Source organism: Akebia trifoliata, chromosome 5, assembly GCF_017979445.1.
Source record: "Akebia trifoliata isolate Shusen 1 chromosome 5, ASM1797944v1, whole genome shotgun sequence".
Classification (NCBI taxonomy): Eukaryota; Viridiplantae; Streptophyta; class Magnoliopsida; order Ranunculales; family Lardizabalaceae; genus Akebia; species Akebia trifoliata.
Window position 1 is genome coordinate 4479243 of NC_141379.1, and position 22842 is coordinate 4502084.

Here is a 22842-nt window from a genome sequence, read left to right on the forward strand (position 1 = left end):
ACTACAAATCGACCTCGGTAGAAAATATCAAATTTTGAATAATAATTAAATAAATAACAGATTAGTCCCTAATAGGGAAACTGGAATTTATGTGATGGTTATAAGAACCAACTAGTTAGTTTTAGCATTCAATGTGCCGGCTATGTTGTTGGCTGGTACGTCCACTATTCTACACTTGTGTTGTCTATAGAGAGTAGAAACCATAATTTTAAAACAAATCGAGTCAATAAAAAAACTCAGACAAGTTAACTCAATTTGATTTTGTAGAGACTGAGCCCTAAATGCGACTGAACCAACATTTTGAGTCAAAATTCTTGAAAATATGCTAAAACGGAATTTACTAAAAATAAAAAATTTGACATAAAAATGTAATTTGACTCTAGAAAGTCGAAACAGTTCGTGTCGTAGTAATTGTCGATACAATTCCAAAGATACAGTATAATAGTAATCTTGATACAAAGCCACGAAGCTAATTATGCTCTTTTTTTGAAGCTAATGTGTGCATTTAGCCTTTTACCATTCCTGAGTTTATGACTAAAACAAAACGATACTTTTAACTTCTTATTCTTTTGGGGAAGCAAACAAACTGATACATCTATTGCACAAATCAACAAGTCCAGAACATGAAGCATTCTAAATGTTGGAATTATAAGGGGTGAATGTAGAAAACCACTTTCTGTTTCTTGGGAAAAAGCCCTTTGCTTGGTTGTGTTTTTTATTTTTGTTCTCTTTTTTATTTAGTCCCACATCGAATAAAAGAAGAGCTGGAATGTAAGTCTTATAATCTTATGTTTCTATTAATTAACCTTGAAGTTAATAGAGAAAGTGGGAGGATTCATGCGCATACATGGGGGGCCAAGAGGGAAACTCAAGGTTTCTAATGGGATTTGGATCCAACCTCTGAAAATCTTTATAGTGTGTGTTGCTGTTTAAATATTTCTTCTAACCTTTTTTTTTCTTTCAAGAAAATCTCCAAATGTTTTACTCACTCTAATCATGAAGATAAAACAGATGACCAAGGATTTAGTCCCGGTTTCAAAGCACAACGTTTTCATAGGATATATTGATTGAACCCTATGTAATGAGGACACGAACATGTGTTACTGTCTTACATTGGTACTAAGTTTTCGGACACGTAGAATAGATTGTGGTTAATTCTAGATGAATTTAAGGAATCTAAATGTTTGATACCCTCCTTTCTCTAGAATTAACCGCTTTGGGTAATGAATTACTCATAAAAGTGCTTTTTGAGTGATAGTTTGTTGCAGGAACTTTGTGTCCTTGTCTGCTTCAACAAAGTGAACATTGACTAAAGGCTAAACTGCTAAAACAATAGATGGTAAAAGTTCATTAACTTTTACTTATATTCCCATTGAATGATTTATATGTCACTTTAGGAAGCCTCGAGAGGGAAATGAAGTAAAAGAGACTCTAAGGTCAGTAAATTTTTCTATTTTCACTATTATTTTGAGACAATAAGGGACTCTTTAACTGCATATATTGACCCTTATATGCTTTTGTTCTTGAAGATTTATGTGATTTTGTTACATTGTTACCACCAAGAGTGGGTCCAAGAATTGAGGAAAACCATAACAATTTCCCAATTTTATCTGCGTAGAGTATATAAAATCTCAATTTGATTTTCTCTCAATCAAACTGTATACGACATTGAGCCTTTTGGGACTTCAGATGGACCTCTAACAACATATCTCAAGCTTTCAAGCTGTCCTGAATGCACGCATTCCCATACCCAAAGCTTTTGCATTGGTAAAGAAAATCAGTTGCAATTCCTTGACACATACTTCCATTGAGGGTCTCTCACTGCTTTTCGCACGGACACAACGAGAAGCAAGTTTGGCAAACATTGAAATCGACTCTGTGGTGTATGACCTCCTACTCATTTCAGGGTCTACCAGCTTCCGCAACTTTTTCCGATCATTCAGCATATGTCTAACCTGAAGAAGTAAAATATAAAAAACATACCATAAGTGTTCAATGTTTATTTTTTGAGTTTTGGTGCTTTGTATCTTCAAACTAGAGAACCCACTCGGAGTAAATTAGATAGGAGGACCTGATTTGTACCTGTAGTACGAGGTTTTGCTCAGTGGGTCCCTGGTTCAAGTTCAATGCACTGCGTCCGGTCAAGAGCTCAAGAAGAACCACTCCAAACGCATACACGTCACTTTGTAGAGTGAGCTTCCCAGTCTAAGGTCAATATGGAAACTTTCAATGCTTAGTTATCAGAGAAGGAAATCTATTTCATATAAAGGATATGGTGAACGTGCACGAAGCCTACAACAAATGAACTAATAAAAAAGATTAAAGTTCCTAAAAAATAAGATTCCAGAAGCCAAAAAACTCTCAAAATAAGTGATTGACTAAGAAATAGAGTACAGTCGTGATTTTCTAACGCCCCCTCTGACACACACCCCCAGACGTGGCATGGGCTATAAGTTAACATGAAGAGGGAAAAGTTGCATACCGATGTATACTCTGGATCAAAGTAGCCAAAAGTGCCAAGCACTTTTGTCGTCACATACATCTCTTGATCTTTGGGCATCAGCTTAGCGAGACCAAAATCAGAGATCTGAGAGATGTGCAACGAATGTCATACATATCTTACACAATAAGCACTAACAAAATGAATCCTATATAAATTACGTACCTTTGCTTCAAAATTTTCATTTAGAAGTATGTTGGTGGATTTGAAATCTCTATGAACAATAGGAATGCCAACTGTAGTACTGGAATGGAGATAAGCAAGCCCCCTCGCTGCTCCAAGTGCCACTTTAAGTCTTCGAGGCCAATCCATCTTCACTTCGCTTATTCCTAATATATAGTTGCAAACAATTACTAAATTTTACCAAATAGACTGAAATCAATATATGCTAAAGATAGTTGTGAAGAACCAACCATTTAAATGATCTTGTAGGTTGCCGTTGTGCATGAATTCATATACTAGAAACCGATGTTTCCCATCAGCACAATAACCAATCAGAGTAACCAGGTTTGGATGATTAAGTCTGCTTAAGATGTCCACTTCTACACGAAACTCACGCTCACCTTCTGATTCTTTAAAAGGTGGCAACTCCATTTTCTTAACTGCCACAACCTTCATATAGAAAACAATATATATATGTTGGTATACAAATATATCGAAAGAGGATTGTCGAAACATACTTCTTTTTCAATCTAGGAAAAAAATAATACACTTATCAAACAGAACCTAAGTAGAGTAATAGTTTGAAATTCGGATAAAAGAAGCATGATTGATGACACACATAGCTAATCAAATATACCACACTTCTTGTTATCCGAATTCAATTACGGGTCATAGAAAATTTTGTCAAAAATGTTTCTCAAAAGCTACTTATATACCTCCCCCGACTGCAAAGTTCCTCTATACACCCGCCCAAATCCTCCTTTTCCAACCAAATTCTCATCCTTGAATGAACATGTTGCTTCCTCCATTTCCTTGAGCATGAACACAGATGATTCTTTACGTCTTTTTGAAGATGGAATTTGTTCTTCAAGTTGCCAACATTCCAAAGGCTTATATATCCCTGAAAAGTGTTTATCACTTTTTCATCTTTAGAATTGAGAATCAATAAGAAGAACAACAACAAGAACAGAATTACATACAAGGGTCAACATGATCATGTGACTTGCTTCCACGCTTCTTGTTCCACGCTGAGACCAACCCGAAAGGCATAATCACTCTCTCTAGATGCCAATCTGTTGTACAGGCAGATCAAATATTTTCTGTTCGACAATCAAAATTACAAAATTTTCATATTAGTATACACAATAAAATGAACAGTCTCAATCAATTCCCAACTTTCTCCATAATTCAGAGGGAACCCATCTCATAAAATACCCAAAAAAGAAGAATTAATTAAACAGCCAATTTAAACTTATAGAAACTAATGCCTTCTCAAGCTAGAAACATATGGAGAAAATGTTTATAACAAAGTATAAAAGAAGAAAAAACAAATGGTAGTAGAATCCTATCAAGAGTAGGTATAGAGCAACTGAAGTTAGATTTAGAGAATACTTAACTACCACATATCCAACTACCTGAAATCTCATTTAGAGGATTTTTTTTTTTACCAAAGAAAGGTAAAGGAAATTTGAAATCTTGAAGATAAAGTGAGGTGTGTTTGGTAGAGAGAGGTGTGTTTGGTACTCTCCCTCCATTTTTTTTTTATTGGTGGAAGAAAGGAAATAGAGAAAGAGCCGTTGAGGGGACTCTTTCATTCATGTTTTTAATTATTGCTTCTTTTGCCACATCAATATTAACTAAGAGCACCCCAAGATGTTTACTAAATTCTTCTTTGATATCACATGAATTGGGGTGCCCTTAGTAAAAGCAGGTGCGGCAATAGAATGTGCCTAGTATTTTAGTTCCCCCCAAGAATGATTTTAAAACTCGTTCGAGACCAAGATGACTCAGGAGAGTCAAAGCAGTCGTAGAGGCAACCAAGCAAGATAGTCAATGTTTTTAGTAGGGGTGCAACTTGTTCCGATTCAAACCGAGAACCGAACCAGACCGATAGCTTTGGCGTGGTTTGGTTTGGTTTGGAACAAGTTACAATTCGGTTCCGAGTTACGAAAATGGAGAACCGATCAATTTGGTTCGGTTCTCAGATCAAGCTTGTATAGAACCGAACCCCTATGCAATAAATAAATATATATGTATATAATAATTATTATGAATTATTTTAAGAGTTAGTACATAGATTAGTGATCTTTTATGGATAAGCTAATGGTTTTTTATGGATAGATTTGTGATTTATTATATGAAATTTTATGTTTATTTTTTCATTAAAAAATATTACTTATAATTTATAAAATATTTGCAAACTGTGGAACTGAACCGAATTAAACCGACTTTAATTTGGTTTGGGTTGGTTTGGTTCCAATGGAATTTGGTTTGGTTCTGGTTCCTATTTAGTGGAACTGACCTATGTCGATTCGGTTCCAATTTGACATCAAATTGAACCAAACCGAACCAAGTTGCACCCCTAGTTTTTAGTACTCTAGTTCCCATGTATGATTTTAAAACTCAGCTCCAAGATTTGAGAAAATTCCCATTTTACTCATTTGAGATGCGAGATCATTTGTTTGATGATTTGAGATTTCAGCCAATTAATGAAAACTCGTCGAATCAACCATGTTTTGTGTTTTGTACATAAAATAATTATGTTTTTTTTTTTTGGCTCTAGTTTAGGGGTTAATAGAATAGCAAGGTTTATGTACAAGATGCTTGGATTAGTTTCAACTCAAATCTAAAACTAATGAAGCTTTGTTTAGTTTGGAGAATGGGCCGAAACAATATACTTGTAGCTTGGCACAAGTTTGAATTGGGCCACAATTATAAATTGGGCCTTACTAGTTAAATGTTAGGCCCAAGCCCATCATATTTCTTTACCAGTCCTAGAAGTTAGTTTGGTAGATTCATGACCTTGATATATCTAGGCCTCATTTTTTACATTTTTGGTATTTATGTTAAGAGTCATGATAATCTGATAATCGGAACGGATGTTTGTCAAATTCTGGGCTCAATTCAGTTGGACCATTTGGTCAAAAAATGAACTTCTGTGGTAGATCTGATTGATGAAGAGAGATGGAGAGGGAGATACATGACCTTCATATATCTACGCCTCGTTTGGAACCTTATATAAGCACTTCTGATTGAACCGTGTTGTTTAATTGGTAAGAATTTTGCCAAAAAAATTCTCCGAACAAAGGACTATCGGGTTAAATTGATAAATTAATCAATGATTTATCAATTAATTGCGGAATATGATAATATTTTTTTTACCCTTTTAACCTCAAAATTTTATTTTCTTTAAAGTTCAAATCTTAAGAACAAAGTTGAATTTGAGGGAGATTGAAGATGTTGGGTTTTGGTAAGAAACACAAAAACATCATTTGTTCATTCCTTGGAATTTTTCTGATTTTTTTATGAAACTTTCATGAAATTATTCAAATTAACTGAATTGAAGCTCCGCCAAATAATTACCGAATCTAAACTTTGTTACTACAATGGGAAGTACTTTGTTGGACATCAGTCAAAAAAATTTGGACTTCTAGTCAAAAAATAAAAACAGAATTTTCATCCAAAAGAGATTCTCACAAACATTAGAAACCAAAAGACTATGTGATCATCCCAGTTTTATCAACATCACTAGATATGAACAGTTAATAAATTTATCGACCCGTATCACTAAAAATTGCTCATCAATTGATCTGATAAGAATGTACTTAAAAATAAAATCTCAGAAGGAGAAACAATAATTTGAATTCTCTAATAGACAAACTAAACTACCAAAGAATAGCTCCCTAAATTTCTTCTTTTACAGGTAAAACCACCCACATATTCAAATCATTTGTACATCTAAAAAAACCAAAATCTTCTGCAACAAGACTGATTCCTTTTGGCTTTGTTCCAAACCCATAACCCAACATCACACACCCAAAGAGAAGAAAAAGCAAGAGGAACAAAACCCAAGTACCCATTTTTTCTTTTTTTGTGTGTAACTTTGTCTTTCTCTTTGTTTTGTGGTAAGAATGTGTACATTTTGCCTTCTATGACTGTCAATTCAACCTGCCTCAGCCTTCTCTCCTAGATTGAGTCTCCCATCTCTTCATCACCTCTAACAATATCTCATTCCATGTGTCGATAGGCCCCGGTAAACACCAATGAACACAATCATTTTGTACACGATCGGTAATCCCATTGGCGAATGGAAATGGGTACATGTAAGGCCCCGGGTGCCCGTCCGGTCTCAACAATGATAACTTGGTCACATCCAATGTTTCAAACCTCAAGTTTGCCAATTGGGTTGCCTTCCTTTTGGCCACATTCACCTCTTCTACCTCTATCTTCCTCATCTCGGCGTCCATTCCCTCAAACGCCTTCTCTCCCTCCTTGAATGGTTTCTGTCTAGGACAAGCCCCGGCCTTGTCCCAATCACCTTCAAAATGTGAAGGTGAGAATGTGGTAACAAGAACATCAAGTGCATTCATACCACGACCATCAATTATACCCTCAAGAGTGGTCTTGAACGCTTTCCTAAACACATCGTAGAAACCAATTTCGGTATAATTAAGACCCGGGCAATAATGGCATCCTAATACTAAATCTTTTTCATAATATACCGCGGGATGAAGGAACCAATGACCCACAGATAACACTACCATGTCTATCTGACCCATATCCCCTGCCCACCGATCATCCACGGAATCCAAGTACAATTTATTGTGATTAAAACCCGTATTCGATTTTTCGAATCCTTTTACAAGGAATGGTGACCAATAAATTGACACATTGATGTTATGTGACGCGAAGTACCATCGACGGAACTTATTATCATCGCCATCTCGATAAACAAGTTCTGGCGACGAAACAGTTGATACTAAGCATAATAGAGATTCCAATTGATTTCTAGCCATGGAATCTCCAATGAAAGACAAATGCTTATTCTTAAGGAGCCGAAGAAATATATTGGGTTCGAACCTCGGGAGCTTACATTGTTTAGGCTTCCATCTCCAATATAGGTAACCCATGTCGGGTCTACCATGTCTCATGCAATTCTGTCCTTCCTTGATTGTACCACAATTTGTGCCATTGTATAGTGGGCCCAACTTGTCATGTACCCATTTTCCATTGGTGTAGTCACATTCAATTTCTATAAATCTTTCCTCTTCAACTGAAAAAAAAAAAAGAACAATGTTAGACACATTGAAACATGAATTTAAACTTAAAATGGAGAAACAAATATATGGTTTCAAGAGAATTTATTAAGGTTTTAATGAGATAACCTTGATTGCTTTGAAGATCTTGATTTGATATAGATTGAGAGAGAGGGAGAGGATTGAAGTATAAGTGAATGAGAGTTAATGGAAGGAGTGCATAAAGAGCCCAAGGTAAGAGTTTCTTCTTGAGAGAGTAAGGTTGGTCTTTGGATGGGCTTGTTGTACCCATCTCATTATCCTTCTATCTTCTGGTTTTTTTTTTTTTTTTCTCTCTGTTTGGTGTGTTGGGTTGAGGAGTTGAGGTTGAGAGAGGAAAATGGGAGAGAGAGGAAGAGAGTTGAGAGTGAAGGAGATAAAGGTGGGAGAGATTTGGGTGGAAGAGAAAAAAAAAAGGTTTTAAGAGATGATTTGGTCAAATAAACCATCAAGAATCCCATTTTATGTGGTTGGCCAACTCAACTTTATAAAACCATGGGTTTTGTTTTCATGCCTCTTGGAACATGTGGAGGTAACCCTTTTTTATTATCTTTATCACATGTTAGTTCATGAACTTCCCTACAACACTAAAATTAGAAAGTTGCTATTGCCACACCAACTGTGTGCAATTCTTTAATGATACATTATAGGTTGGATCTGACGATTGATATTAAATCTATGGATTACCCAACATTTAATACTTTTTTTAGAGTGAAAAAAAAAAAAAAGAATAGAGACAAAGCTCGAAGATTCTAATCTTATGGTAGACTATATTTTTCAATTTCAATTTTTTTTTTCTTTGTTATTCTCGAGTGTTGTTGATCGATTCAATTGAGTATACCCATTTTAGTATTTATTTATTTATCAAAATGGGTATATGTATTGTCATTTAATTAGCTGAATTTGCCATTCTACCATTTTTTTAATGTTTTCAACCTAAAATAAACCCTAAGCCCTGAATATAGATCTGGCTTTCTCATAATTTAAAAAAAAAAAAAAAAAAACATGACAAGAAGGGCAAAAATTTTTAATCCCAAATGTGATCCATATAACAGGTACCTATTGTATTAAAAATAAATAAAAACCAAAATAAATTCATTGGTTTTGAAAATCACAGCACCAATGGACTTTCATGAAACGTTGTTTGTAATTCTTTTTATGATTCAAATACATTTGATTGATTGAAGGTTAGTACTAATCGATAAATTTCATTCTGAAAATTTATTGGACTACAATGATGATCAAAGTCACATTGAAGGTGGAGATGTATATCATGTATGAGTTCCCAACTACATATAATTCTAGAATAATGATTTTATGACAACCCCTCTGACATACACCCCCATTACAGAATCGTAGATCATTTGTTTTGAGATTCATAAAATCATAAATTTTTTTCTTGTGTATCCTAAGACAAATGATCTACGGTTTTGTGATGGGATGTATGTATTATCATGACTCATAATTCTATGATGTGCATGTCAAAGACCACATGCATACCTATATGTTATTTTGCAAACCAAAAAAAAAAAAAAAAAAGTTTACTATTTATTTATTATTTTTTTTTTTGTCTGTTGGCACTGCACAACATGGCTATTATCACCAATAACAATGATGTGCCTCTTATAAATGTCCTTTTATGAAGCAGAGAATATTTGGTTTTCTTAATATTTTAAGATTAAAAAATAGAGCTGCTAATGCCACACCAACTTTTACTAATGCCACACTAATTCCTATGTAAATCACCAGCGAATTTCACATGATTGGTGAGGTGTAAGCAAAAGTTGGTGTGGCAATAGTAACTCTCTTTTAAAAAAATAGGTGACATTTGAAGGCCTGTTCATCCTGTCTGTCATTGGACCGGATCAAACCCAATATCCAAACCCATGACTTAGGGTCTCAGACTGAGGATTTGGATCCAATGACTTACGGAATTGGATCATGATCATTGATGTATGAGTCAAATGATCAAATCAATCGGATTTATTGGTTCTAAATTTCATCAAATGTTGTTGAGCTGCATTTGGAGCCAAATGTTGACTATTTAGAAAAAGAATAATGATGAATGCAAAGGTATTGGTTCACGGTTGGTTACATGACCAACGTGACAAAGGCACAGAACCACACATCTTTTTCTTATGTATCCTGATGAAAAAGATCTATGATTGTGTGTCTTTGCTAAGTCATGTACAAACACCCCCTGCATTCATCACGATCATGGTTTTTAAACTCATTCGAGACTGAGACGTATCGCCTCAGTTAATTCAGTATCAGAGTTGAACGAGACCAACTCACAAAGTCATTTTTTGATCGAGATTTATGACTCACGTTCATTTTTTTTTATTTGACTCATGAGAGGTCTCAAACATATCGGAAAACTTGTTCGAGACGAATCAGTATCGAGTCTGGACGAAATGAGATGAAATACCAAGTTTAAAAACCATGATCACAACTCTAAAAAAAAAAAAATTGAGAAAGAAAGACTAGATCCAATGAATCATCCAACCAAATCTAACTTAATGGATCAGATAGATCCGACCCAAATCCAATCCATTGACAGTCTTACCACTGTCATGAGCTGGTTATGATTTAAAAAAAAAAAAAAAAAAAATTATATATGAGTTGTGATAATTTGATAGGTAGCATATGAAAAAAGAGAGTCAGAAAATCATGATTTTTTATATATTTAAAAAAAAATGATCTAGAGTTGGCACCCACGACTAATGATTTAAAAAAATTAACTATAATAATATATTGTAGTTGTTAAAATTTAGCAATAATTGCAAAGCAGGTTAGGTTTGTGCTGCCCCTCTTTGGATGGGTCAATGCTTTTGGTATTTCATTTTAAAACACTTTCTGATAATTACAAGAATGCCCTCAAGATGAAGTGGCCAAATGTATGATTGAGACAAGACCCATTACCTATTTAGGGCATTATTGATAAACAATTAGGATTGGTGATCAATTGCATCCCTCATCATGAAAACTATTCAAATGACACCTTGTGATTTTTAAAATTAAGGTGTAATTTCTTCATAAATCAAATATGGGTTCAATACAAAGAATCATGTACACGTGTCCATTGGAGTATCATAGGAATCAAATCCATAACCAGTGGCAGTGGTAGGTGGTGGTGGTGGTGGTAACCAGCTCAGCTAGTAAGATAGTGGGGTACCTGATTGTTCATAACATACTTTGTTGTGAAACCCTTTCCTTACTAACATGGTAAGATTTTTAATCTTACTATGGGTCATTTTGCTCAAATGGATTACGACATCAGAAATTTAACACCACAACCTTCTAAATTTCATCGAAAAGCTTGGATAAAAAATAAAAATCTTTATTTTTTGAAAGGTCAATAAGTTAAGGTAGACCCAAACCAATTACAACTTTAAGGAGAGAAAACATCTACAATATTGAATAATAATAGAAACTATGATAAAAATAAATAAATAAATAAATCTCTTAAACTAGATCCAACGTTTTGAAATCGAACAGAAATAAAACTTTAAATTTAAAAATAAAATTTAATGATAAAAAATAATATTTTTTTTCTATAAAATTCATAGAATTATGTCCTCTACACAACCTTGAAACATTGGATTATGTTTTTTTTATTCCAAGAGGTGAGCCCAAGGACCCTTAAGTAAGGGTAAAATCCTTACTAAGTTAGTGAGGCTAGGGAGACTCTACTTCCTTTACATCATTTAGTGGGGCCCACTCGTCAACATGTTCAATGTTTCATGCGGAGGGCAAAGTTGCCCTACTTTTTGCACTCCAATCTAAAAACACCACAACTCAGATGGGACACAACTAACCCAGAATAAGGAATATTAATTATTACTGAAATTGATTTGGTTATGTACCCTTGCGTCCTTTTCTTGTCCCGTGGGACCACCTTATCAAATTTGGTTCGGATTCAATTATAGTTGATTTAAATTTTAAACTGATCCAATAATTAATTTCTAATATATTAGTCTTTGGGGGCATTTGGTTCAAATTCTAAAGCCGAATTCTTGTTCACAATCCTTCTCCTATAATTACAATTAAAAATAAATATAAATTAATATATAATCGTGTTCTAGTTATTTTAAAATATGTTTCTTGCACCTTTTTATTTTGTAATAATGCATCTCTTTTATACTTCAATATATATAATCTCATCTATGATCAAATGAGATTTTAGATTCTAAAAATCAATTTTCTTAATTGGATTTTGACAATCTAAAATTGAATTATGAAATCTGCCAAGTTACATGTTTTGTTATTCCAAATGATCTTAATCACCTTTCGCTTAGTTATATCCATTTACCAAACAAGAGCAAAGCTCGCTAATCACGAGGTTGATTTCCTTGGTTGGACCCATCAATAATTCTCATTTTATTTTTCAGCCAAGAAGATGAAGTTTGGTAGAATGGATTCTCCAATGTCTTTTTCTTGGTGACTTTGCACGTTATTTCATCATTGTTTGGTCTAACATCACAATCGTTACACTAACCTTGACATAATCAAAGGCCCCACATCATACGATTAATTTTCCTCAAAGGATCGGGAAGGTGTTTCATTTATAATTTGAAAAGGAGGGACAGATACAGTGTTTCAGGGTATCAATGAGTAGCAATTTGATCAGAATTATAATCAACAATTCCAATTCCCATTTTAAAATTAATTGGAGTTTGATTTTAAAAGGAACTAACCCGATTCGATAACCAGTTATAATTGATTTTCCCTCCACATAACACATCCCAAAAACCTCACTAAGGTGCTGTTTGTTAAATTGAAAAAAAAAAATAAGTGTTGAATAGCATTAAGCGCTGAAACTTATAAGCGTTGAATTGAAGTGCTGAAAAAGTTGTTTGTTTAGATGCTGAATCATGTTTGTTACATATTGCTGGAGTTGGTAAATTGTCTTTGTTACCCTTACAATCTTATTATACATTGTTTGTATGTTTCAAATGCCTATTTCTTATCAAATATAATAAAATATATTATTTCTTATAAAATTAAAATACAATTCATTTTTAAATAATAAATAATACTCAAATCTTCAATTTATAAATAATAATTTTTATTTATAAAAGCCCACAAATTTTAAATTAAAAATAATAATGTCATACAAGTTATCAAAATTTGAAATCAACATTAAAATAACTTAATTTTCGATGAATAATTTTCGATGGAAATGAATGATGTATTATTATAAAAGCACCCTATGAATTAATAAGGGCAACCCACACTATTGCCAATTTTTTTTGTTTTATATGGGTTAAAGTTTTTGGAATGAGCAAATTTTTAGTGAGGATGGTTTATATGGTCTAGAGATCATCCTCACCAAAAATCAGTCCATTTTGAAATTTCTAACTCATTAAAAATATTTTTTTTTTAAAGGGACAATTAACAGTTCTTGAACTTGTTTTGATCGGGTTAAAAGTTTCAGGATGTGCTGATTTTTTGTGAGGATGATCTCCTCATTGTAGAGATCATCCTCATCAAAAATCAACTTATTCCAAAACCTTTAACCTATATAAGACAAAATAATTTAGCCATTGTGTGAGTTTATTAATTTGTGGGGTGCTTATATACTAATGAAGAGATCATCCTCACTAAAAATCAACTCATTCCAAAACTTTTAACCCATATAAGACAAAATAATTTAGCCATAGTGTGGGTTTATTAATTTGTGAGATGCTTATATATTTATCCATGGGATATAAGAAGTAATATCCTTTTAAGAATAAGGGCATACTTGTCCGTGCTCAAAAAAATAAAGGGCATACTTGTCTGTGTTAAAAAAAGCGAAGTGCTTACTGCTTCAGCACTTTTTTTCAGCATCAAACTAGTGCTGAATTTTTTTCACTTATTTTCAGTAATAAGCGCTGAAAATATAAAGTAAACAAACGCGCTATTTTAACAAAAAGTGTTGAATTTAAAAATTTTCAGCAATAAACACTGAAAAATAGCGCAAACAAACATTGCCTAAGGCTGGGAACTTGAGTAATATTGTCAGGTTAGCCTATTAAAAAAAAACTCATATTTTTATGAGAACAAATTGTAATCACGTTGTTGATGCTTTTATAAATGATATGTAATGGAAAAACTTACTACAATTTGCAGAGGATTTTGTCTTATTTTGAAAAAAAAAAAAAGAAAAAAAAAAGACTTCCATATAAAGATGAAATTCTACTAGCACTCAAGATATTTTTTTCTCATTCTGTTTCTTAAATACCAGAACATCAGCCCCACCGACTGCTTCAAAATTTTAAAGGAACCCTCTTCATTACAAGACACGTGGTGTTTTGAATTTATTTCACACCCCTACATTACTGCCAAAATTTGGAATACCTCCTTGGAAATCCAATGGAGAGGGTTCGTTCAAAGTTTTTCCCCAGTTCTTGGTCCCGCCAATAGAACGAGGGTTCGATTCCATCATTTTGGCAAGCAATTTGGTGGTCAGGCACGGAAGATCAGAAGGGTCTAAAGCTGGCTAACATCAGAGCAAGAATGGGACCCCAATACCTGTGGTTCTAAAACCAGATTTTTTTTAAAACCTCCTCTACTGACAACCTTACAATGTATTTCACGCTCCATTTGTCCGTATCAAACGGCATTCTGTTGACCCACAAAAGGTGATGACAAGCCCAAACCCACAATTCCAAAATTGCAATTAAAAAAGAAAATTCGCACCACAGTTTGATTTTCTCTTACATTGCCAACAAAATATCCTCAAAAGCAATGGACTGGTCAGTTGGACATTGTTTTGAAGTGAAATTCAAATGACAATGAAGTAAGCACATACTGGTTCATAACAAACAGATTAAAAATTAAACTGCAAAACCATAACTACTATTTCATATAGAATCAAAAGCCGACTGCTATGTATTTATACACACAAAAGACTGCATATGTGCCCTTGTGCAGAGGGTAACGACTTTAACAATGGCTGGTGACACTAAAACAGATGCTTTCAACAATTATTTATTAAGGAAACTATCACACAAAATACAACCCACAACAGAATCAAGGAATAAAACGTCTATTAGAACCCAGGCAATTCTCTCAAGCTAAAGTTAGTTCAGGGGAAGACATGGTAGTTGGAGAACTCAATTACCAACCCATCTTTAGAAGGCACTTGTTCTGAATAAGCTGGAGAAAGAGAGTTGAAAAGGTTGAAAATTATTCTAAGAAAACATGGACTCTACATTTACACGAATTACATCAAAGGGGTGAAGATTTTTCTGAGAAAGCAAAGAGCAGTACACATGAGGTGTAAGTGCATAACTTGACTGGCCTACAATTCAAGGTGTTTGACTCATATCCTTGAACCATGGTGATTGTACATTATAAAACACCATTAGCATCAGCATCTGACATGTACAACAACTAGGGGGAAAAAAAGGACTGATGTCTCACCGGGTCTTCATGGATTGCCGAATTGTTCCTTCAAAGCCTTACTATTACCACAATGGTTTGCAGCACCTCTCCCCGTCCCAGGTTCCTTCGGACTACCTCCTCTTCATCACCCCACCGGCAGCCTGGTACATTCTTAGTTGCTCCTCTGCTAGGGCACTAGAACCAGCAACCGAGAGATTCCTGGATGCAAATTTGGGAAATCTTTCATCTCTCCCATCCATATCAGTACCCCCTGGACCTGCATTCAGATCTAGACCCTGTCTTCCCAACTTTCTACTACTCTCAACCGAACCATCTGGAACACTTATCACATAGGGCCTTGGGTAATGTGACGGAACTGCACCAACGGAGCCCACTAGCTGTGAAGGAACCGTAGGGAAGCAAAGGCCACCACCAGATGAAGCATCAATATATGCTGTTGGTCCAATGGAAAAGGTGGTAGAAGGGATTGGGAAGCTAGAAGTGAAAGGGAACCCAGGATATGGAAACGAGGTAGCAGGAGAAAAGGCCAATGCAGGTGAGGACGATAGCACTGGACCTCTGTAGATTTCTTGACCGAAGGTCATTCCCCCATTAGGTGATCCTAAGATCCTCTGCTGCAACCCAGCAGTCACAAGAGTTGGATAAGGCTGCTCTCCTCTGTCAGGCAAAATGGACGGGATGGCTGAAGCTGGATAGACTGAGTTCCCGTGAGGGAACCATGAGGAGAGACTTCCCAATTCTGCATTGCTCAGTCTGAGACCGGGAACAGGAGGTCGGTAGGGGATACTGATCTTTGCGTGTTGGCTCTGTAGTATTGGCTCAGTGCTTATTTCCCCAAGGCCCGGTCCATTGTTTAAATCAAAGTCTCTCGATGACGACAACCTAACCGGCAAAAGAGGTACTTCCAATCTACGAATGTTGCTCACTGGAAACTGCCCAATATCAGTATCTTCGTCGATTCTGTTTAAATCAAGATCCAGCCCAGCCGTGCTACGAACTGGTTCAACGCGCCTCGAGTCACGATGGCCAATGAAACCAGATGGAGAACTTGTCTCCTGCATAGAGCACTGAGAAACCATGTCCTCGTGAGCTCTCTCGTCCGTCACATTCAAGTCAATGTCCAAGGGAAGGCGGACCTCTTTGCTGGCAACAGTATCAGGAATAGGGATATCGGTTGTACTGGATGGCATATCAAGACCCTTTCTAGGTTCAGCTGGCCGAAATGCACTTGTAGCAGCTGATCCTTTCCATCCAAGTTCCCCTTTACTCTTCAATAGATTTTCGGGAGGAACAAAAGGCCCTTTTGCAGCAGCAGCCACTGTAATCGAACCTGGGAAGCCACTTGACATGGAAGAAACAGGTAATGGCAATGGGCTAGGTATATGAAGAGCAGATGAACATCCAGGTGCCGTGTTGTCTTCATCCATATAGAACCCTTCATTCAAATCAAAGTCGAGCTTTGCAGCTATATCCAACCCTCCAACAACAGGCAAAGAAGACACTTCATTTGCAGTTGATTCACACTCCTCTGTCTCATCTGCATTAACACCGGGCAACTTACATCTAGAAGACTTCATGTACTGCTCAGGTTCTTGCATAGGAATTGTAGGTGATTGTTCACAGGGTGCTAATCCACCAGAATCATGCTCAAGGGGCATTTTTCTTTCTGATTTATCCTTTACGTCTCCATTTCCGTGATCTATAACAACTGAACTTACACCACTAACAACAACGTTCTCAGGCATAAGCCCTACAACACAGTCTGGATTCAAAACACTATCAGAACCAGAAGCAACCACAGTATTGCTGCCACTTTCTTCTCCGGTCTTAGCATGATTCAAACCTTCATGCACATCCTTCTTCTCACCCTCCATTTCCAAGGATGTCCATGTCTGTGATTCTTCAAAAGTTTCCTTCTCGTCCCTTACATTTGAAGCCAGAATGTCAATATTACAACCATCACTCATGGAACCATGAACAAAGGTGGATACCATTGTCTTATTACCCTCTGGAGTCTTTTCATCTGCATGGCCAACCTTCTTGTCTTCATCTGCCTGGCCAACTTTCTTATTATCATTAGAAGACATAGCCGCAGAAACACCAGTTGTTTCATCAGGATTCACATCAGACTTCGAGCATGGATCTGTAGTTTTCTGTAGATTCATTCTGGAAGTATAAAAGTGTTCACTGTGCTCCAGCTTCTCAGCATCCTTAAATGGACCATCATCAGATTGATCTTGGTTTCGAGCTGAAACATCTTCACATGATAATCTTGACTTCGAGTCATTAACAGTTGGTGAAACTAGGTCGGACTTAGACATTTCCCCAGCAGCCACACTGGCCAGAAGATTCATTCCAAGATCATCCCCAGCTATCACACAAGTATCAGCTTCGGAGTGCTTTACACAGCTTTCAATTAAAGCAGTTATGGAGCTTAGAGTAGTATCATACAATTTTGATGACTGGGGTTCAATCGAGGAAACCACCTTGTCATTTTCAGATGATGAGCGGGTAGCTATTGATGTCTCCAATGGTTTTCCAGTCCCATCACCATTCCTGCAGCGTTCTTCATCAAGAGCAGTCACAGCAGGTGACCCATCACCATCAGATCCAGTTTGATCATATTGATCATGTTTTTCAGAATGTCCAGTCGACAAAGCTCTGCTAACCATGACAGAAGGATCATCAAAAGAGCCTCCGTTAGCAATTCTTGCAGGACTGCGGCCAGGATTTGGGAGTCTAACAATCAATCTATGACTGTTCACATGATCAACAACGGGCATATCAGACGTTCCTTTGCATGTTAATCCAGTCTGGGACACTTTCTCAGATGTGGCCTTCCTATTCAAGGGGCTAGATGTTTTCAAAGAAGTTTCTTTTTGAGCTCCAGAGACAGCTGATCCCAGAATAACATTGCTTGATCTACGGTGTCGAGAAACACCACTAGATGTCTTATTCACATCCCTCAATCCAGTATTGGATCTCCTTGAATCTTGCTTCCATGTAGATCCCCTAGTCTTGACACGATCACTAGAACAAGACTGACTATTGTTCTGAGATAGACTGGAACTACTGCTCTTCTCCTCCTCCATTGTCAGAGGCACGTCTGAGGTACCACTACTAACTGCCATTTTTTCATGTGAATCCTTTGGACTCTTCATATATCCCGGGGAGGTTGACGGGTGCTTCTTAACGGGTGCTGCTTTATTTGTGGAAGGCTGAGTAATGGAGCTTTTCATCTGAACCTCTGAAGATGCTACTATACGTTTGTTTCCTGCATGAGAACCATCAGAAAAACCTGATTTGCTAGGCCATGAAACAGCCTGGCTCGACCCAGGCTCCACATCGTTGATCTCCATTTCTGCTTCAACACGTTTCTTCCATCTGTCAACTAAACTCCTAACTTTCTTCTGGATTTCCAAGTTTTTATGACTACGTAAATGATTTACGGACTTGCCAACGTTACAAGTCTGCAGAGCATGAAGGTTTACAGGCAGCTTATCAAGTGCACGAAGCAAAGCAGAGAGAAATTCCTCAACAGATTTATCGCTTTCCTTGGGACTACTACTATCACTGATCTTCCCCTTATGTACTTCCTGAAGCCACTCATCCAAGATAGACAAACCCCTGAGCTGCACAAACTTCTCAAGGCATTCAAACCTATCTGTGGCTGTTATCACATCTGCAAGCATTATTCGGCCAGCCAAGTCTATACTCTTCTCGGCTCTGTCAGGTTGCATGAGTTGTACCAGCTTCTCGACCCCCTCACCGTCTACAAGCCCCCCTTTTTCTGTTATTTTTGAAATCTCAGATTTTAAAATGCTTTCCTGTCTAAAATGACAAAAATCTCCATCATCCGTTTTCAGATGACGTTCTCGTTTGATGGGTGGCTCAAAGCCCTGATCACCTCTCTCCCTCTTCTTTCCCTTAATTTGAGAAGGAAATGGAATGACACTATTTTGTACACTATCTGAACCAGGCTTTAGTTGTGTTGTTGTCGGACCATTCAATGGTTTTGGAGAACGCCCTCCGGACTGCAGCACTGCACGCATTTCCAGCTGTGTTTTGTCAAGTAGCTGATTTACTTCTTCCTGACGCTCCTGAGGAAAATTGGTCAGATATGATGAGACCCACAAACCAAATGAAAAAACAACAACGCAAGAATACGTGAAGGAATATAACAAGACTTACATTGACGAAATCTTTATCAGTTAACCACCATAAACACTTGTTTGTAACGTCATACACACGCCTACATACAAATGAAGATATACCTAAAGGAAGTTCAACACCTTTACGAAGGAATGAGACTTTACACAGATGGAGTAATGATGCGGCTGGTATCTCGTCCTGGTGAAACGAATAGAAGATTTCGTTTGGTGTAGCTTTCAATAAGACGCCCTTTCCAAGCTTTATTTCCGCAGGTCGGTAAAGCCAATTCACGCCTAACTTTAAATAATTTTCTTCACCTGATTTTAACCAGCGAATTATTCCAATGAATGGTGGAGAAGGGTCCTGGAGGGGCTTGAAAAGTGCACAATCACCAACACTAATCTTCCGACCATCCTATTGAACAAATGAATCTTCAGCAGAAATAAAATAAATAAATGGGATATTTATGGGAAGCAGCACAAAACAAAACTTAGTAATAGATGAAATAGATAATTGGCAAGGCAGGGACACACTTAGGACGACCTAAGTTTTATCAATTCTAGGTCTGTTCTATTTTAAGGAATAGTGGGGGTGAAAAAGAAGATTGAAGAGTTAAAAGATGAAATAATTTGACTCTACCTGGTACTCCAAGGTGCTTTCCCGAAATAGTAACTTTCCAAAACTAACAACTTTCCCGACATAGTAAAATACCTAAATCAACAAAAACTCTCCTACTAAATTAAAATACCTAAGAACTTCTAAAACAAGTAGGACTCAAAAAAACATAAAATAGACCTATAACTAAACCCCAATAACAAAATAAAATAAACCACCAAAACTAAATTATGGTCGAAATAAGGATAGGCTCATGATCTCTGATGTCCCCATCATGCATATTGGAACTAAGGTAGCAAATATATGAACAATTTAAAAAAACTGTTTTTACTAATCAACATGCTAAGTAATAACCCGGAACTTATAAATAAGCACAATTTCAAGATAATATAACACCAGTGAATTGTAGAGTAAAATAGAAGTTTTCAAGGGAAAAATAAGCCGCAACCTTTTATCTGCCAACAACCCTTCTAATTATTTCAAATGCACATCGCACAACTCTCAAAAGTGGCCTTGATAATTTTTCTCTGACTTTTTTCCAAAGCTTGTTAGTGGACAGTTAAGGAGGACATGATAGCTGCGATATTCGACTTTTTCAGAGATGGGCTTCTAGATTACTGGTCAACCTATTCCTCCGCGGATTTAATTCCAAAATATGTTGGGAAAACAAATACATATCTGACCTTAGGCCTATGAACCTGCCATAGAAAGGGTAGACTCATTTGCTCCAACTTCCAATAAGCTTCATCACGCTTCTTAACATAACCAGCAAATGCCAAAAAGTTTAGAAAGTGAATTTACACTATTCTGCTAAGGAGTATCAAAGGGAAAGATGATTGATGGATTCCCACTTCATTTGCATGACCTAGAAATAAACAATGATCTTTTTACAGAAAATCATATGATTGACTGTCATAATTTTACTTGTAGAAATGCCACCTTCGAAGGTACAAGAGAACCCTGAGCATAGGCAACATGGAACACACTAGAAGTAATATGAAAAATAGATAAAAGGATCGAATTGAACCTCAGAATTTTCTTATGCTCAAACATAAGGATTTGGGTGGGGTCACATAGTCTATTATTGTTAAGATTCCTAAAGTGGTCAAAGCCCTAGGAACTCATCATGAAGAAAACTTTAACCACCATTCTTCCATGGGTACGTGAACTTCTAGCATGACAATACATGGATGTAAGTTGTTACTGAAAATATACATAAGCAAAAAAAGTGGGAGTGAAGATGTACAAAGAAAAAGTTATATTAATTTAGAGAGGTAATATATATAGTTAAAAACGTCCAATTCATCATTAGTTTCTCTGTGACCATGATGAAGTGAGGTATTCCACCCGTAGATAACCCACTTGCCCGTTCACTTGATAATGTGTTGGAAATCCCCGTGTACTATTTAATTGACCTTAGAATAACAAGGAAAACACAAAAAATCCTTCAAGGAGCACTTGCACTTGCACCTCCACTTCAATATAATTTCAACAATAATTGGCCCAGCTAGGCTTATAACACCATGGAGATAACATCAAAATCAGATTTAATAACCAACAAAAGAAGTTTCCCATGAGCGGCAAAAATTACAAATCAAAACACAAAAATCCAACATTATTACCTGGCCATAACAGCGATAACCAAGCTAGAAACTAAAGCATTCTACGATTCAACAACCACCCACATGTGCTTCACCCTAAACCCAAAATTATCAATAAAAAATTCCCATTTTTTTTTCCACACACACGCCAACAATCAGCTAACAAATTCAATGAGTTACAACTCCTAACAATCAAAGATTCCTCAAACCCAAGTTCTTATCTTGCCAAATTCTATCAGAAAAAGCAATCAAAATCGAGCATGCAAACTACACCATGAGGTAATCAAATTCAAACAGAATCAGAACAAGAGCGAAAACCTATAAAGCCAATACCTTGCAGAAGAAATCAGCTGCGAACAACGTTGCCGAATTATGACCTACAATCTTATCGAGAGAGGGGACTGTCAACATATGATGTCTTCGTTTCCTCTCCTCACTTTCCCGCCCATGCATAACCTTCTTGCATATTCGCCAATTTCGATTTGGATACAACCTTCAATCCGAACGCAAACCATCAATCCCACCCTAATTTAATCAACGAAACCCTAGAATCCGATAATTCGCATCCCAGGAAACCTTAAAAATCCTTTCTCAACCCTTCTATTACCATCTACATGTAATCTTAAAAACAGAAACCCTAATTTCTATCGATGGAACACCAAACAAGAGAATTCTACGGAACAAATCGAATCATCAATCGAACTGAGAGTCAACAATTAACCAGTTCAGATCCAGAATTAACACAAAATCTATTCGTGGAGCAAAATCGAGAGATTCCAGCCACCTTTCCAAGCGAGGATTTCGCGAATGAAAGAGAGGGGAGGGGAAGCGAAATTGTTGTTTCGAGAGCGCTAGACGTCAAAGTGTTGGGTGTGCTTGGTAGAGCAGCTCGGGCAGTTAGGGTAGCACGGGCAGATGTTCGCCGAGTCGGGTCAAGTAGGTCTCGATTCAGTATTTAATGACTTAAAAACCCCTCATCTTCAGCTCATAGAGAAAATAGAACTTGTAGTCATCTTAAGATCTCTCTCTTCGATCCAAAGATTTATCTCATCTTACCTTTCTAATTTACAAACAAGTAGGATTAGTAAGGAACTAGGAGTGGATTGATTTTTTTGGACTCAAAAGAGTTTTCTTCGATCAACTGAAGTTGATGGATTAAAAAAAATTCCAATGAGATGAAGAACTTGAAGATTACGATTTTTTCATTGGAATGATCAAGAGTTTTATTCTAAAGAATTAAATCTAGACAATAGGTTAGAAACTTGAAGACGATGGAATTTTTTAGAGAAAAATAAAAAATTTTCTTCAATAGTTTGAAATCAATGAATTGAAGGGTGTTTGAATA

General features: G+C 36.3%; 3 protein-coding genes across 4 annotated transcripts; all 3 read right to left on the reverse strand.

Moving 5' to 3' along the window:
- Positions 1-1437: 1437 nt before the first annotated feature.
- LOC147401125 (putative serine/threonine-protein kinase PBL28) lies at positions 1438-7673 on the reverse strand. Of its 2 annotated transcripts, XM_086442283.1 has the most exons (8): positions 7536-7673; positions 3643-3762; positions 3379-3563; positions 2914-3112; positions 2666-2829; positions 2483-2587; positions 2083-2205; positions 1438-1955 (listed from the first exon to the last, which is right to left on the reverse strand). In XM_086442283.1, the coding sequence occupies exons 2-8, from the start codon at positions 3710-3712 to the stop codon at positions 1719-1721; spliced, it is 1083 nt and encodes a 360-aa protein (XP_086298409.1). In that variant the 5' UTR covers positions 3713-3762; positions 7536-7673; the 3' UTR covers positions 1438-1718. The 2 variants fall into 2 exon arrangements, with proteins under 2 accessions (XP_086298409.1, XP_086298411.1); XM_086442285.1 differs by lacking the exon at positions 2483-2587.
- Positions 6268-8175, reverse strand: TBL27 (TRICHOME BIREFRINGENCE-LIKE 27). The gene is made up of 2 exons (XM_086442282.1): positions 7828-8175; positions 6268-7715 (listed from the first exon to the last, which is right to left on the reverse strand). The coding sequence occupies exons 1-2, from the start codon at positions 7988-7990 to the stop codon at positions 6616-6618; spliced, it is 1263 nt and encodes a 420-aa protein (XP_086298408.1). The 5' UTR covers positions 7991-8175; the 3' UTR covers positions 6268-6615.
- Positions 8176-14681: 6506 nt separating this feature from the next.
- On the reverse strand, positions 14682-22364 carry LOC147401127 (uncharacterized). The gene is made up of 3 exons (XM_086442287.1): positions 21831-22364; positions 19321-19695; positions 14682-19229 (listed from the first exon to the last, which is right to left on the reverse strand). The coding sequence occupies exons 1-3, from the start codon at positions 21948-21950 to the stop codon at positions 15240-15242; spliced, it is 4485 nt and encodes a 1494-aa protein (XP_086298413.1). The 5' UTR covers positions 21951-22364; the 3' UTR covers positions 14682-15239.
- Positions 22365-22842: the final 478 nt, after the last annotated feature.

Coding starts and splice junctions, on each gene's coding strand:
- LOC147401127 (XM_086442287.1), bottom strand. CDS start 21,950: ATGCATGGGCGGGAAAGTGAGGAGAGGAAACGAAGACATCATATGTTG. Junction 19,696..21,830: donor CAGCTGATTTCTTCTGCAAG/GTATTGGCTTTA, acceptor TTTGTTCAATAG/GATGGTCGGAAGATTAGTGT. Junction 19,230..19,320: donor CTGATAAAGATTTCGTCAAT/GTAAGTCTTGTT, acceptor AATTTTCCTCAG/GAGCGTCAGGAAGAAGTAAA.
- TBL27 (XM_086442282.1), bottom strand. CDS start 7,990: ATGGGTACAACAAGCCCATCCAAAGACCAACCTTACTCTCTCAAGAAG. Junction 7,716..7,827: donor AGATCTTCAAAGCAATCAAG/GTTATCTCATTA, acceptor TTTTTTTTTCAG/TTGAAGAGGAAAGATTTATA.
- LOC147401125 (XM_086442283.1), bottom strand. CDS start 3,712: ATGCCTTTCGGGTTGGTCTCAGCGTGGAACAAGAAGCGTGGAAGCAAG. Junction 3,564..3,642: donor ACATGATCATGTTGACCCTT/GTATGTAATTCT, acceptor AACACTTTTCAG/GGATATATAAGCCTTTGGAA. Junction 2,206..2,482: donor TTGATCCAGAGTATACATCG/GTATGCAACTTT, acceptor TATTGACCTTAG/ACTGGGAAGCTCACTCTACA.